This window comes from Lepidothrix coronata, unplaced genomic scaffold (genome assembly GCF_001604755.1).
Source record: "Lepidothrix coronata isolate B3197 unplaced genomic scaffold, Lepidothrix_coronata-1.0 Scaffold76, whole genome shotgun sequence".
NCBI classification, from domain to species: domain Eukaryota; kingdom Metazoa; phylum Chordata; class Aves; order Passeriformes; family Pipridae; genus Lepidothrix; species Lepidothrix coronata.
The window spans coordinates 3,828,093-3,843,057 of NW_016690256.1; the positions used below are offsets into that span (position 1 = coordinate 3,828,093).

A 14,965-nucleotide genomic window follows, 5' to 3' on the forward strand; every position below is an offset into this window, starting at 1 on the left:
GGGCATGAGTTGCACATGTGCTACTCAAGCTTAACACATCATTGAGCAGCATGCTCCCTGAAACATCACCACCTACTTTTTACCCCCCAAATCTCCCATAGCCTCAGACAGAAGACAACCATGCTTTTGGTGACACAGACCCCAGCTTCATCCTTCCACAGACTCATTTTGGTTGCCAGGGCTCCTGGTAATAGTCTCTAACATACACCTATCAGTGACTGGGAACAGATGACTGCTAATGGGTCTCTAGTGTTTCTCCAAAGGATACAGTTCCTCATTTCCATTAGCTACCTATCCCAAACCCCAAAAAGAGGCTGAGCTTTTGAATTTTCTTTCTCCAAGACTAAGAATTTTCTTTCTCCCAAGACTAAGATTTTCAAATCCTTGGCACTGCTTTACCCATCATTAGCAACACCTCCTTCTGCTCTAATTTCTGGAGGTCATATTACTGCTTAGTTCTATTTTTTCCAGCTTTCTTGTTGTCTGTACATATGATCCTGACTGAAGTCTACTATAGAAAGACTTGACCCAAAAACCAAACAAATTGAGGAGCAGCCATCTGGGGTGAAAAGACAGGGTTTATAGTTGCTTGCAGTCAATTTAGATGGTAAAAAGTAACCTCTGTGATGAGCTGTGATTAAGGGAAACCTTAATATAGGAAGAATAACAGCTATTTCCCACTATGACACCAGTGGCTCTTGGACCACCATGTGAAAACCACCTACCCAGGTGACTGCTTCCTTCTCCTCTAATTTTACCAAGGTGTCTGTTTTTAAGACAGACAAAAACTAATAATATGATGTGAGTGGGTAAAATGTGATGGTCTTTATAATGCAGCAGGTTACATTGGACAATTTAATGCTCCTTTCTGGCATTAAAGTCTTCACTGTATCCAGGTACTTCCACCTGGATAACCAAAGCGTAGGGTTTAATTAGGCCACTATATTTAGAACCAGAGCCTGCAACATCCAGCTGAATTCAATATTTGTAAAAACAAGCTTCTGTAAAAGCTAAAACCACTAGGAAAGATTCTCTGATTATTTTTTTTAACTTTACACAATGTACCTTTTTTAATATTTCTTAAATTCTTTTGAAACCCAAATACTATAGAGCAAAATCTGTAAAGAAAAAATAGATTATTAAAAAAAGCAAAACTTGCTTATTTTCTTTTATTCAAACAGTAGAAATTAAGAAAAACAAGAGTACTAGGTCTCCAAGTTTTAGAGTAGACACTAAGAAAGAAGGCATCTAACCAGATTGCTAACACAGCATTAGTAATGTCAGCACCTTGCAAAATTTAGCCAGTGAGTATTTAGAGGTCTATGCACCTACACAGAGAACACATGAACACACACATGCTCTTACAAATACAGAGAAAGATTTATTTACTCCTAATGTATCTTAAATTTTGTACTACGAAGTTCTTGTTGATGGTATTACATTGCCAGTCATTCGCATGGGGTTATATTTTGTTTCTTGTTGTCAGGTTCCATATTGCACCCAAATAAGCTACAAAAAAATACTTCCCTGACTGCGTCTTCCAAGAGGGCAATTCATGCAGTTGGCAACTTATGTTCTTTACAGTCAGAGCTCATTTATACCACTTGAACCCAGTTCCTGTGCACCACAACTGGTTAGTTAGTAGGCTAACCAGGATACAAGTTATCTGAGTAAGTATATGGTAGAAGGGAAAAAAAAAGAGAGAAATTACTAATCTTGCAGATCCTGGTTATATAGTAAGGAGCTGTATTACAGCTGAAATGTCAAAATAATTTCCTTTTCATCCAGGAAGAGAAGTTAATACAAATTTCAGAAGGAATGAAGTTCTGTATACCTTAGTCACTAAGAATTTTAATGTAGTTCCCAGGCTGAACCAGAAGCTCAGGAGCGCTGGTGTTAATTTAAAGATCACCAGATTAGCATTTCTACCCCTCCAGACTGCAGCAGCCCTAACAGCAGCAGCTCTGCAACTGGCCTCAGGCCCAGGAGAGTCTCCAACACAAATCATTCCTTCACCCATGCATGGCAAATTTCATTGCTATTTAGCACAATTGATGTTGGAGTCCTGACCAGTTTCTCCAGATGTTAGTTTTCCCAGTGAAAAGAAATAGACCATTTTGTTTTGTGTAGGGAAGCACAGACTTTGCCACTCAGAGTCATGCAGGTAGATGGTAAAATGGGTGAAGGGAGAAGCAAAGGGTGGACAGGCAGCTCCACTCCTTCATCACAAGGTCTCTGCACCCAGGTGGCCACAGTGGCCCCAGGCTCAATAGCCACAGAAAAAAAGGGTTTTTTCTTTTTCACAGTTGTGGAGGGGATTCTATCTCTTCTTACCCCAAATACATTCCCAGCCTACCACCCTTTTATGTAGTATATTGGACCTCACCCCACTTTAGCCAAGCATGGCCCAGAAAAGCAGGAAAAAAAGCTACTTCTGTTTTTCTAATAGACATCCACTAGGCACTTCACTGGCCCACTTTGCTGAGGGCATTATTGTATGTAATACCTGGCCTCTGGTTGCTGTACCTGGTGGTGTGTAAAGGCATTTGCCTCCAAGGGTGCTTGGTCAGACAGCAATGCGGTGGCCTTTCTGCCCCTCCAGGAGTCAATGTAAACAGATGATCACAGGGTTAGTGACAATGTAAAGGACATGGGAAGGTATACATTCCAAACTCCCAATCAAAGTAGGTTCAGCAGTGAGATCTGACCAGGCTATCCAGGCTGTTATCCAGTCTAGTCTTAAAAATCTCAACAGATGGAAACAGTACAACCTCTCCAGTAGTCTCATTGTCACAAACTCACCCTTTTGGGGACCTATGAGAAAGAAGGCAGTGAGGCAAGCTGGGAACACAATATGATTCATAGAGTTGTAGGAAATGCACATTCATCATCACAGGGTCTGGGGCAGAGGATGGAGACAGGTCTCTAGAGCCATCCTAAAGCTCTAAAGAGCCTTGGATAAGCTAGTCTTTTGAAAGCTCTGCAACCCTCATTAGTTTAAAACTTATGCCTAATGATTTTTGTATCTATTATTTCCCATATAAAGCCATAACTGTTTTCTCATTTTCCACAAATCCCTTATTCAGAATGAAATAGAAAAGCTTCAGTTACAAACGCTCTGCTTGCTCTGTGTGGGCTGGGATACTCTGAAACAGAATCACAGGGTACTCAAGGACAGTATGTCCTGAAGTTGTTCTCAACTCTCAAGATCAATGGTGAATGAAGAGTTCATTCTAATTCTTGAGCATTCTGCCTGGGGAAGTAAATCTAACAACCACCTGATCATCAGCAACTGAAAAGCTCTGGTGCATATGTTTAAACATGTAGCCACTCCTAAATAGCTATGTGTCACTGTCAAAGGAGCATGACACTAACACTCAAGCACACTCACTTGAAAAAAAAAAATCAGACAAAATGACTCTTTCAAGTGAACTGACACACTAAACCACAAGTTCCTGGAAATGAAATCAAAACATCTGCTATCTGCTATCCCATGGTACTGGGAACTGAAGAAAATACCACTCACAGCTCTGAATGTTTCAGAGTTTGGCAATAGAACTGCTTTACTCTCAGGTACACTTTGTACTGGAGAGTACAAACAGCATGAAAATTTAGTTCATAGAATTGTTGATGGAGAAACATTCCGTCCGGTAGTTTGCAGTAACTCTAAGTAGGGAAGATAGTGCATTGTTCAGCTGAGCATTCATAACATAAATTTTGGTGTGAAATTGGGATGAGATTCACTACATCCCATGATTTCTACAATATCTTCATGGACACAATGTATTTAGGATATATATCAAGCTTTTGATAATTCCTTGCTTTGGGGAAATAATATCTTTCATAAATATAAAGACAAATTTCAATGAGTATACACGTTCTTGTATTTCAACTTCTAAGTACCACCATGGTCCCATATGGTACCAAAGCTTTTCTGAAAAAATTGGGAACACAACAACACAAGAAATTCAGAAAATCATGCTAAACAATTAGATCTTTAGATTTTGAAAATATAATGGACAGAGAAATCAATCTAGATCTGGAAACAAATCTCATGGAAAAGCCTTAGACAAGAGGAATAATCTGCAAGTTTCCACTATTAGAAACATTTGCTGAAGTCTACAAGGTATCACACAAGCACGCCAACTCAGTTAATATCTGGGTCTTTTTCATCATGTTTCCAGCTTGCTTACTTTAAAAGAAAACTTAAGTTTCTTTCACTTCAAAAAGAAAAAATACACAATAACTTCAAGGCTGAAAGTCTACACAGTAATATCTTAGCCCAAGTGAATTGTTCCAGCCAAGTTGTGAACCTATGACAATAATAGAGATATAATGAAACACTTATACCTTCACTGTTGCAAGTAGCAAGACAGAGAAATGTCACATACCCCCTTACCATAGCCATGAAGTTACGTTGTTCAACATAGTTTTATGATAGGTATCATTAGACCGCCCATACAAAAACCATCAGTTTACTGACATTTATATTCCGCCATACTGACTCCAAACCTAAAAGAAACTACAACACACGAGAGACTGAAAACACCTTGAATAAAATTTACTAACTGTGCAACAACATGGCCTTCAAAAATAGATTGAAATGAAACCATTTTCAGATCAGCAAATCTGTAGAACCATCACCAATATTAACAATATTTGTACATAAAAATAAAAATTATAATCTGCTTAGGTCAGCACAAGATGAACAGGGCTAGCAACAAACAGCAATAAATTGCAGCTATAAGCCTCATTAGGATGTGGTAATGTACATGCAGCCAGTAAGCAGCAAAAAACAAATCCAGGAGCTCAAATTCAGTATGTTCTACACACTTCACCTCCAGCAAAACTTCACTAAATAAGGATTTCATTCTCCATCACAAAAAAGACTGGACAATACCTTTGTCTTTATGTCTATCACATAATTTTCAAAAGTTGGGTTCTCCTTGTTGTGTTCACCACATTGTCCAGATCCTTCTGATCCATTGGAAGCTGCAGGCTAGAGACCAGGGGGGAAGAAAAATCAAATAAAGGAGCTGAGATGTGCACTATAATTCTATTACATTTAAATATAAAGATTAGCAATACATACAAAAGGGTAGCCTGAATTCAGATAAATATCAGGTGGCTTATACATAAGATTTCACTTCAATGTTTTGTCATGCAAAACTTTCTGGGTTTAATCTTACAGACACTCTCATGGAAGTCTGTGAAAGTCTTAATAGGCTAAATCTGCAAGACGATGCTTATCGTAATCTTTGGGTGACTTCAGAAGGCGTTCAAGGTGCTCTGCAGCTCTCAGCATCAGAATGTAAAGATAAGGAAGGAAATCATTGCCTTGACCAAAAGACCCGCTGACTGTGATGGGGTTCTCATCTGGAGTAGCTGCAGGAACATATAATAGATCTCCTCACGACAACAATTCAATTATCTGATTTGGTTTTTTATTTCTAATTCATTACATTCTCGTAGGTGACACTTTTTTAAAGAGTTTCATGCTTGTCTAGAAGTCATATTTGTAAATCTCTTAAATTCAAATGCTTTTTTTTGTTATTTTTCCTTCATTTATACAGATTTCAATCTTACATTGCTTACACAATGCCCTCATAAAACACATAGTATTTCTTCAAATAACATCTTTGGCAGAAGATATAGTAAAAGGCTGTATTTGTTTTTTCAATTTTCCTGCTGGAAATCTAATACATTACTGTAGATTTTACATTAAGACAGTAAATATTACAAATGACATCTCTGTTTACAATGCTCTGCCGTGTAAAAACGTGCTTGAAGAGTTAGCTTTTGAATGAAACATGATGATTGCCCCTCACTTGGATCTCAGAATATTTCTGGGCACTGCAAGAGCACGAACAGGAAATTGGGGCAGAGTCAAATAGAGTAGAGTGTCTTGTATCTGTCAGTGCTGAGCATCACACGCAGTCAGAGTGATTTAGACCCATCCTGTTTTAGCCTGTGTAACAGGAGTGCAGTCAATTTTAACACAACAGGCAAGAAAATGTTAGCATTTTAAGTAGACCAACCATTGCCAGTACAACTTAGAAAACAACAAGCCACTGCCACAGAAACAGCCAAATCACATCCACATGTGCAAATGTTTTCTCCTCTGATCCTAGATTGTTTATTTAGGGCTCTGTCCAGCAAAGACTGAATGCTGGCCCTAATCCAGACAACTACTTAGACACGTGCTTTTAGCTTCACTGGAACCAATGGCACGAGCCTTGTGCTCCAGTAAAGACTGTGCTTAAAGGTTGGATCAGGCCCAGCAGCTCAACATTACACGAGGCTGAGTACACAGGACTCCATGCACGTCCTCTCTAAGGTTACAGCTTCTCTCACATGGAGAACCATGCATTCCTTTGTCTGGTTTCTAGTCACCAAAAGGTGTTGAATTATTTCCCATTTGTAATCTGGAAGGGAGGAAGGGATAGCAAGGAAACCAGGCCAAAATTTTGCAGGACAGAAGGGAACTGACCCCAGGTTTTGCCTCTGAGCCTACAGAAAATCCAAGCAAATCCTTAAGTATTTCTTTCAGGAATGGAAAATTGGGTTTGCAAGGAGCTAAAAAGCATGCATAAAAAATTTCATTTCATCTTTTCTTTCCTTGAATACCTGACATAAGTGGTTTCCATTGTTATTATTTACATGCAACAATATAAACTCTGGAAATCGATACTTTATTATTTTCTCTAATCATCAAGACCTAAAGGATCCTGATCCTAAAGGAGCTCACCTTCTGCAACTTCTCAAAAGGGGTCTGACAAGTTTCAACAAAAACTACATACTCTATGGGAGCATTTATCAAATGAGTGCAGCTGCAAAATTGGATAAGGAACTTACTTTGTTTACATTTTACATATTTTTCCTCAATTTTTTCACTATTAGCTGACTCTGATATTTGGAAAGAACATAAAACAATGTCATAAGATGCTATGAAATGTTTCCATTGTTTTCCTTAGGGAAATGGGTCACAGATTCACTGTAAACAGCAGCAAAACAAGGACATTAGGCAGGTTCAAACAGCTCAAGTAAGAGTAATTGTAATAACTCAGGAACATCTCTCTGTTCCAGTGTATTAAGGTTCAATAAGCCTTAGCAAAATAATATATGGTTTCCAAACTGAAACAAAGTATATGTTAACAATCCCTCTGAATGTGAAGAGATATTTAATTTTGTGTTATGAAATAAATGGGACTGTATAATTCAAGAGACAAAAAGGATACTTGCTGTGTATTGTGATAGATTTATTAAAAACTAACAAACTTTGATCTGAGTCTTTTCTTATTCTTGATTACATACAATCCTCCCTTTAGAGGTCAAGTAAAAGCCTACACTGTCTAAAATTATCTGTACACTTTATAGCCAAAAGCTGCCTTCTCATGCAAAGGAAGTGTTCAAAACCACCTCATTATTCCTGAACCATGACCTGAGATGTAGAATGGGCAGCCTCAGCATGACACAGTACAAATGCAGTGGACAACATGCACCACGCTTGTACATCCTTGTAGGAGGTTCTGGAAGTAATGACTTCAAGCTTGAAGTAAAGCTACTGCCAAAGACTTTTTATCAGACCCCTGTATCTAGAGGGCTGGGAGTTAGAACAACTCTATCTTCCTCTTCACAGAAGAAAATATGGTCTTATTCTCTTCAAGTTGGTCAGAGAAACAGAAGAGATTTTACAAGCAAATGTTGCATAAGGAGATTAAAACTTCATTTGGTAACTTTGCTCACATGGGCAGTAACCATGAGCATTGTAGATCACACTAAAAGCAACCTTGTAATTCTGTGTATAATCAACACTAATCTACGTAGTTTATAATTAACAGGTACTATTTAGACTGTAATCTCTTCAGGGCAATGTCTCTTTTATTGTGCAAACTTACAGCATTATTTAAATGTTTATTAATAAAATAGTAAGCACATTATCTACCTTGATAATTTTATCTAATTTTAACAGTGCTCAGCAAAGTTTTTCTGTGCATATAACACATATTTCCGATAACTTATTAGGACATGTACAATTGACACAATCAACCAACAACAGAATTCTTGCTGATTATTTTTTGCCAAAGTACATAGCTCGGAGTTATTAAAGACTTGTCACTGATACCACTTTCAGTAGGCAGCATGTTCCAGTTTATGTCTGAGCCAGCATCCAGACAGAAGGAGCATCTGCCCTCACAGGCAATTATGGTGTATGGGGTTTCCAAGAGTTTCTATGGAAAGTCTTCCTATAGCAGCCGAGCTATAGGAATGGCAGATGAATTCTCCAGTCTATTGCAAGGCTGCAGAGTTAATACCTGATTTAGATATAAATATATATATACACCAATAGGAGGTGCTTGTAGCCATCTGCAATAGTTATCACATTTACTTCCCGGGGTGAGGCTTAACATGGAGAATATAAAAAAATATAAAAAAAAAAAAAAAAAAAAAAAAAAAAAAAAAAAAAAAAAAAAACAAGAAATATATAGGCAAATATTATTCTTCTCTTCCACTCTCTAGGATAATGCTTCCAGATCTTTGAATATACTTACACACACACACACTTGCATGGGATATTTTCTAGAAACATGCACCGCTTTGTGGTCAGAAAACACTGATCAGCTTTACAAAGGGACTGGGAGGGTGGGTGGGAGTGTGAGGAGCTACAGCCCAGAAGCCAAATAAGTGTGCAACTGCCTCAGGGTTCAGAGAGCTAATGCGCCTTCTTCTGCAGCTTCTTCTCCTGTATGCTTTTAGCAAGAGAAATTCAAAACACAAGCTAATCAGTCTTTTGCCATTTTGTATCACCAATTGGTAGCTCTGCTCCTGTCCCATGAGAGCCTCTCAATAAATACCTGCTTGCCCCAAGTGCTTTACATAAGGAGAGGAAAGGTATAAAAAAACCTCAGCGATCTGCTAACTTTTGGATGCCAATATCTGTCAAGAAATCTATCATCTAGGTAACCAAACGCTCCAAGGAACATATAGTGCTGAGAGATGCTGCTTTTATTTGATTAACTTTTTCTAGAGTAAGCATATTTGAAAATCATTAGAACATTTAAAAAGCTACATTTCAAAATAATATATGCTGGAATGATCTATTTTACAGGACACTGATGTAAATTAATTCATTCCGCAGCTATGCTGGACTTTGAAGCAACCTGAGCTGAACTGAGATGCTCAGCAGGATGCTGCTACTAGCATAGAACAGAGCACACCTCTTTAGCAGGTACAGCCAACCTGCTCACACTCTGTTCAAGCTGTGTGTGAACTAGAACTGGAATCAAGTCAAGTTCATCTGTTACAACATGCCAGCAACAGCAAGAATGCCTTCTGTGCCTCTGATCTGTCCTCCACGGCCTGCACCTTTCTGCCATATCTAGACAGAGTTGACAGCTCTCCTAAATGTGCTGTGAGCATCACTGGACCACAAAAACAAAAAGTTGTACATCTTGGACAGATTGTGGGAGACAAAGCATCACTGACGGTTTGAAGAGTTTTTCCTGCAATGCCATGCACAGACTCTAAGATGTGTTTTGCTCTTTCTGTACCCTGCTAGTCCTATTTATATGCCTCTTATACTCCTTATCACAGGAAGAAATGTCATTCAGCAAATTTTTTGACAGGGTATCACTTTCATCGATATCATAGATGACTGAAAACCTGGACAATCCCAGAGCAGGCCATGCAAGAAACTAAAATCAGAAATATAATCCCACAGAAGTCAGGCAGTTTAATTTGCCTCAGCTGGGCCTAAACTTCAGTCTAGAATTAATATAACTAAGCTCTCTTTTTGTCCACAAAATCCTGTAAAAAAGAAGATGTCTAATTCAGTGCTTCTAAAGTCCTGTAGAAAGGCATGATTCCAGGCCAAAAGACTTAGACATCAGAAAGGATTTTATTTCCATTTCCATGTTAGGGTTTCTGGTTCATTGATGACATCAAGGTTTGCTCCACATCACATCGCATTAGCTCAGACTTTGCAGCTGTCTTAAGTCAGGGTGATGTTGCAGATCACTACGAGGTTTCATGGCTAAGCTCTGTAAGAATGTCATCACACTTTCTTCTGCATCAGTCTTCCCCATATGACCAGTAAATGTGAAAGGAACAAAAAAAATACAAATTTGGGCATGGAATCTACTGTATAAATCACATCGCAAGGTTTTAATTTTTAAGTTATTGTATTTGGAAGTGAGCATAAATATCACAATAATATTTATTTTGCCCTGGGATTTTTATGATTCCACTTTAGCTAATATGGATTCAACCTCTCAGAAAATTTTATGACAGACTTAAAGACTGTTACAGCTCAGGAACAATTATCTGGCTGTGGGCTTGTGTCTCGGAAAGGTCAGGATCTGGTTTAATGCTGCTCCACCCTCCCGAGAGCAAGTCTTGCTCTCAGTGTGTTTCTGGATGTCAGAATGTCACTAGTGAACTTTGCGTTTGCTCCTTCCTGATACAGATTTGACCATCCAACTAAAAGCTGTCATCCAGGCTATCACTTGCTGAGTAGTCGCTTTGGCTGAACACAAAACCTATACTCAAACCCCATCTCCCTAACTATCCATTTCACACAATTGTCCAGTTGCACTGTGACTCTGGTCTGGGGCAAGACGACTCACTTTCCAGGCAGGAAATTCAGGCAGGGAGGAGACACTAGCTCGTGCTTCGGCTTTTGTCCTCCCAGATAGAGAGTTCAGATGAAGCTGGCAGGAGTCAGCTGGCTCCACAAACTCAAACCTTGTGACCGACCTGAAGACACATACAGGATTCATCTTGGTGATCCAGGCTCCATCTCCAGTGTCGCTCATCATTGAAAAAGAGAATCTTAGAATGGTTTGGGTTGGAAGGGACCTTTAAGAGTCATCTGTTTCAATGCCCCTGCCATGGGCAGAGACACATTCCACTAGATCAGGTTGCTCAGAGTCCCATTCAACTTGACCTTGAATGTTTCCAGGGATGGGGCATCCACCACCTCTCTGAGCAACCTGTTCCAGCATTTCACCACCCTCATTTTAAAAAAAAATATTTCTTATATATAGATATAATTCTACCCTCTTTTAGTTTAAAACCATTATCCCTTGCCCTGTCACAATAGGCCCTGCTAAACAGTTTGTGCCTATCTTTCTTAAAAGCTCCTTTTAGATACTGGAAGGTGCTCTAAGGTCTCACAGGAGCCTTCTCTTCTCCAGGCTGAACAATCCCAGCTCTCTCAGCCTGTCTTCATAAAAGAGATGCTCCAGCCCTCTGATCATCTTTGTGCCCCTCCTCTGGACTCACTCCAGTAGGTCCAGATCCTTCCTGTGTTGGAAGATGGTTGTAGTACTCCAAGTGGGATCTCTGGAGAGGGGATTAAAGGGGCAGAAAAGAGGACAGCTCATGTAGAGTTTTATTTTTGAGCTGGGGTACAAACCAAGGCACTGGTGTGTCTCCTTTCCCAGGCAGCAGAGAGTCACTAAGGTCATGCAGTGCTGGACTGTACCACGTGTAATGGTTCATGCAGCAGAGAGGCACCAGGGTACTGTGCAGCTACCAGAGTCCTTGCAAACACAAGCCTTGAAAGGGCTGTTGCTTGGGTACAGTCTCCCCTGCTGAGACCTAGCACACCAAATACTGGTGGGCGGCACGACCTCCTGTGGCAAAGAGGAAAAATGAGCAAAAAAACCTCTGCAAAGATGAACTGTGCTGCAAGGATGAAGAGGTAAATAATTCACTGTTCAGATGCATGAGAATGACACTCAAAGCATGAGACTGGACAGACTGGTTGCAGTTTTTAGGCAAAGACGCACCCCAGCTGTAGCTGCATACCAGGCAACTACCCACATAAGAAATGGAGACAACTAACTTATGTATGGCTGAGTTCTTACTCTGATAGAGTATTTTCCAAAACCTTCTTGGTAGCAATGTTTTTAAACTCCATAAGGCAAATTTAGATGCCTTTAAACATAAGAATTAATAAGATTAAAATGTTAAACAAATAAATGCATTTCTCACAGCTCACTGGGATCAGAGTCAGATCATTCTCCCCATTCCTTTACCTTTTAGACACCAGCCTGCACTTTGCTGAGCATAAAGAAGATGAAACATAAAGAGTAATTGGGGATATTAAAGTACTATTTCTTTCAAATAAAGCAGAAGCTATTACCGAATTCTTCTGAAGGCTGGAGGAAAAGGACTAGAAAAATTAAAAGGCTGAACATAATTAACGAATGCCCATTTAGAATTGGCTATTATAAAACACCTTGGAGGCTAAATCTAGAGCTGAAGAGAGCAGGCTGTATGCAGAAACAGACTCCGAAAGGAGCTCCATATGCACTGTATCAAGCTGGGGGGAAACATAGGGAGACGTGGTTGCACAGGGAGGTCCCTTCAAGCATGGAGTAATGACACCTGACAAAAGCCCTGCAAGCAGAAAGGTCAGCTGCAGTAAGAATAACATGTTAAAGCACATATTTTGATTCCAGTTGTGCCCACCTGCACATATATTATTTATTAACTTCAGTGCAGTCCCTCCACATTTAAGCCCACATTAGTGAAATCACATTCTTGCCCTGAAAATACAAGCAGACCACAGCTGGAAGCAAATGTAAATGCTTGGAAACAGAAAACAGAAAGTAAGTCATTAATTGAAAAGGAAAATATGACTAATGATTTTGAATTAAATAATATTTACATGCTATTTTAATTAGCAAGGATAATGTTTATTTTACTTACATAGAAGTTCTGGATACATAAATTCCAACCTACATATTTTAGTTGCCATAACAACTCAATACATTTATTCTCTTGTGTCATTTTTTATTGCATCAGTGTGGATTTATTTTTTTTAACAACTAAAAAAAACTCCAAATGCTTTGGTTGCTACAATAACACAGTATTTTTTAATTGTTCTTTTCACATTTAGTTTTTCTTAAAACCAATATAATTTTCCTCCAAAGATGTTCCTAGTACAGTGTGGGAATTTTACTACCAATTTCAGGGCTCAGTGCTGGGTTTGCCAGAAATCCCAAGGATATGTACAGCCCTTTACCTCAAACTGCTACTCCAGTAGTCCTCTTTAGGATATACAGCTTGAGGTCAAGATCATAACAGAAGGCCCACACAGTAACAGCCCCTACTTGGTGCATTTTCCCCTGAAAACCAGAAATAAATTAAATGAGTACTAGACTCTTCAGAAAGCTGCATAGCTGTAATAGATTTGAGGCAGCAAACATAGCTTCAGAGATGTAAAACAGTTAAGTAAATCACTGCAGTGCTCTCAAGTCAGGAGGATCTTACAGAGTGGTTTCCACTTTCCATACAAAATGGTGTAGCACATGATGAACTCAACTTCGCTTTTATCCAGGAAGAGAACTGATTCCTAAACTCTTGGGGCCTCCATTTTTTACAGATACAATCAAATGGTACCATGATGGAGGGAAGAGGGAGGAGGAAGATAGCCTTTGCCCTTCCCTCTTTCCAGCAGACCACAGGCTGCTGTTGGCTATTGACCTTTCCCAGCTCTGCACCCCTTCAAAAGGGCCCATTAAATTGTAATTACTTAACTGCTGATGCTGTGTTTTTATCTGGTCCCCTGTAACAACCATAATGAGAGAGACTGTATTAATTATTAACAATTATAGTAAGGTGCAAGATGAGGAACTGCTTGGTAACCATTGTTCCATACAGCTGTCATGGAGTGACCTCAGATTAGAGATAATAGGGCATTTCTGAATGTAAGGTTAGAGTTTTTGATGGAAAAGGACTAGTGCAATGGCTCCTATGGGCTGCCTTGGCTTCTGGAGGCAGTTCTACATTTACTGCTAAGTATAATAGTATCTATTTTAGTCAGGACAATTATGATCGTTGCTTTCAAAGGACTGTATTCCTCTTAGTTCCCAGGAGAAAAAGAGTGACTGTGTGTTACCACACACAGTTTATGACAGGATCTACCCCTCATAGCATCTTTCACTACCTAAAAAGGCTACAAGAGAGCTGGAGAAGGACTTTTGACACAGGCATGTAGTGACAGGACAAGGGGAAATGTCTTTAAAGAGGACAGGTTCAGATTGGTTATCAGGAAAAAATTCTTTACTGTCAGAGTGGTGAGGCAATGGAACAGGTTGCCCAGAGAAGTTGCAGATGCCTCATACCTGTAAGCGTTCAAGGTCAGGTTGGATGGGAGTTCAGGCAACCTGGTCTAGTGAAAGATGACCCTGCCCATGTCAGGAAAATTAGAACTAAATGATCATTAAGGTCCCATTCAACCCAAACCATTTCATGATTCTAACAACTCAAAATAGGAGTAACATCCAAGAGTGCTATATACTGCATGATAACCTTGTATAAAATATATTTTAATAAGAAGTCACTCAGATAATGTGATTGAATTCTGATTTATCTCATGATGTGCTGCAGGTCCATAGCAAATCCAAGAACAGAAACACTCTCCTGTCTCCACTACTGGCCCACACAGTCTCTTCCTATTTATACACACCTCCAGAGAAATACAGAAGAGGAAACTATGTATGTTTCACTTGAGATTAAATTTTGTGCATGTTCTTGCCAGAAATGGTGCAATTAAGTCAGTCTACTCCATAGCAGTAATAAAACTAGTCCTATTTTGAGAACAGAACTGATATATCATAAAGTGACACTCACAAAGACCAAAGGTGTTTTTGCACCAATACAAGAACATAAAGCCTGTATTAAAGACAAGAAAAGAAAAAAAAAACAAAACAAAACACAAACCACCAACAAAAACATAAAATCAAAGCCTTGAAGGATATTGTAATGATTTTCACTTCTCAAGATGGTTTTACTTGAAGTATCCTAAACCTTGGGGCCTCTGGTGGTCTAGTGGTTAGGGTGCAGGACTCTCACCGCTGCAACCCGGGTTCGATTCCCGGCCCCCCGGGCAGATGGAGCTCGTTAGCCCTGTGAGGCAATCCATCTAAGAGAAGGTCACTCTAAACAAACCTAC

General features: G+C 39.4%; 1 protein-coding gene across 7 annotated transcripts in view; it reads right to left on the bottom strand.

Moving 5' to 3' along the window:
- DLG2 (discs large MAGUK scaffold protein 2) overlaps positions 1–14,965 on the bottom strand; it is a 997,608-nt gene that overhangs the window by 844,816 nt on the left and 137,827 nt on the right. For all 7 annotated transcript variants that reach the window (XM_017819622.1, XM_017819624.1, XM_017819626.1 and 4 more), the window contains one exon: positions 4,901–4,999. In XM_017819622.1, coding sequence (XP_017675111.1) covers positions 4,901–4,999 — 99 coding nt within the window. The remainder of the gene's footprint in view (positions 1–4,900; positions 5,000–14,965) is intronic.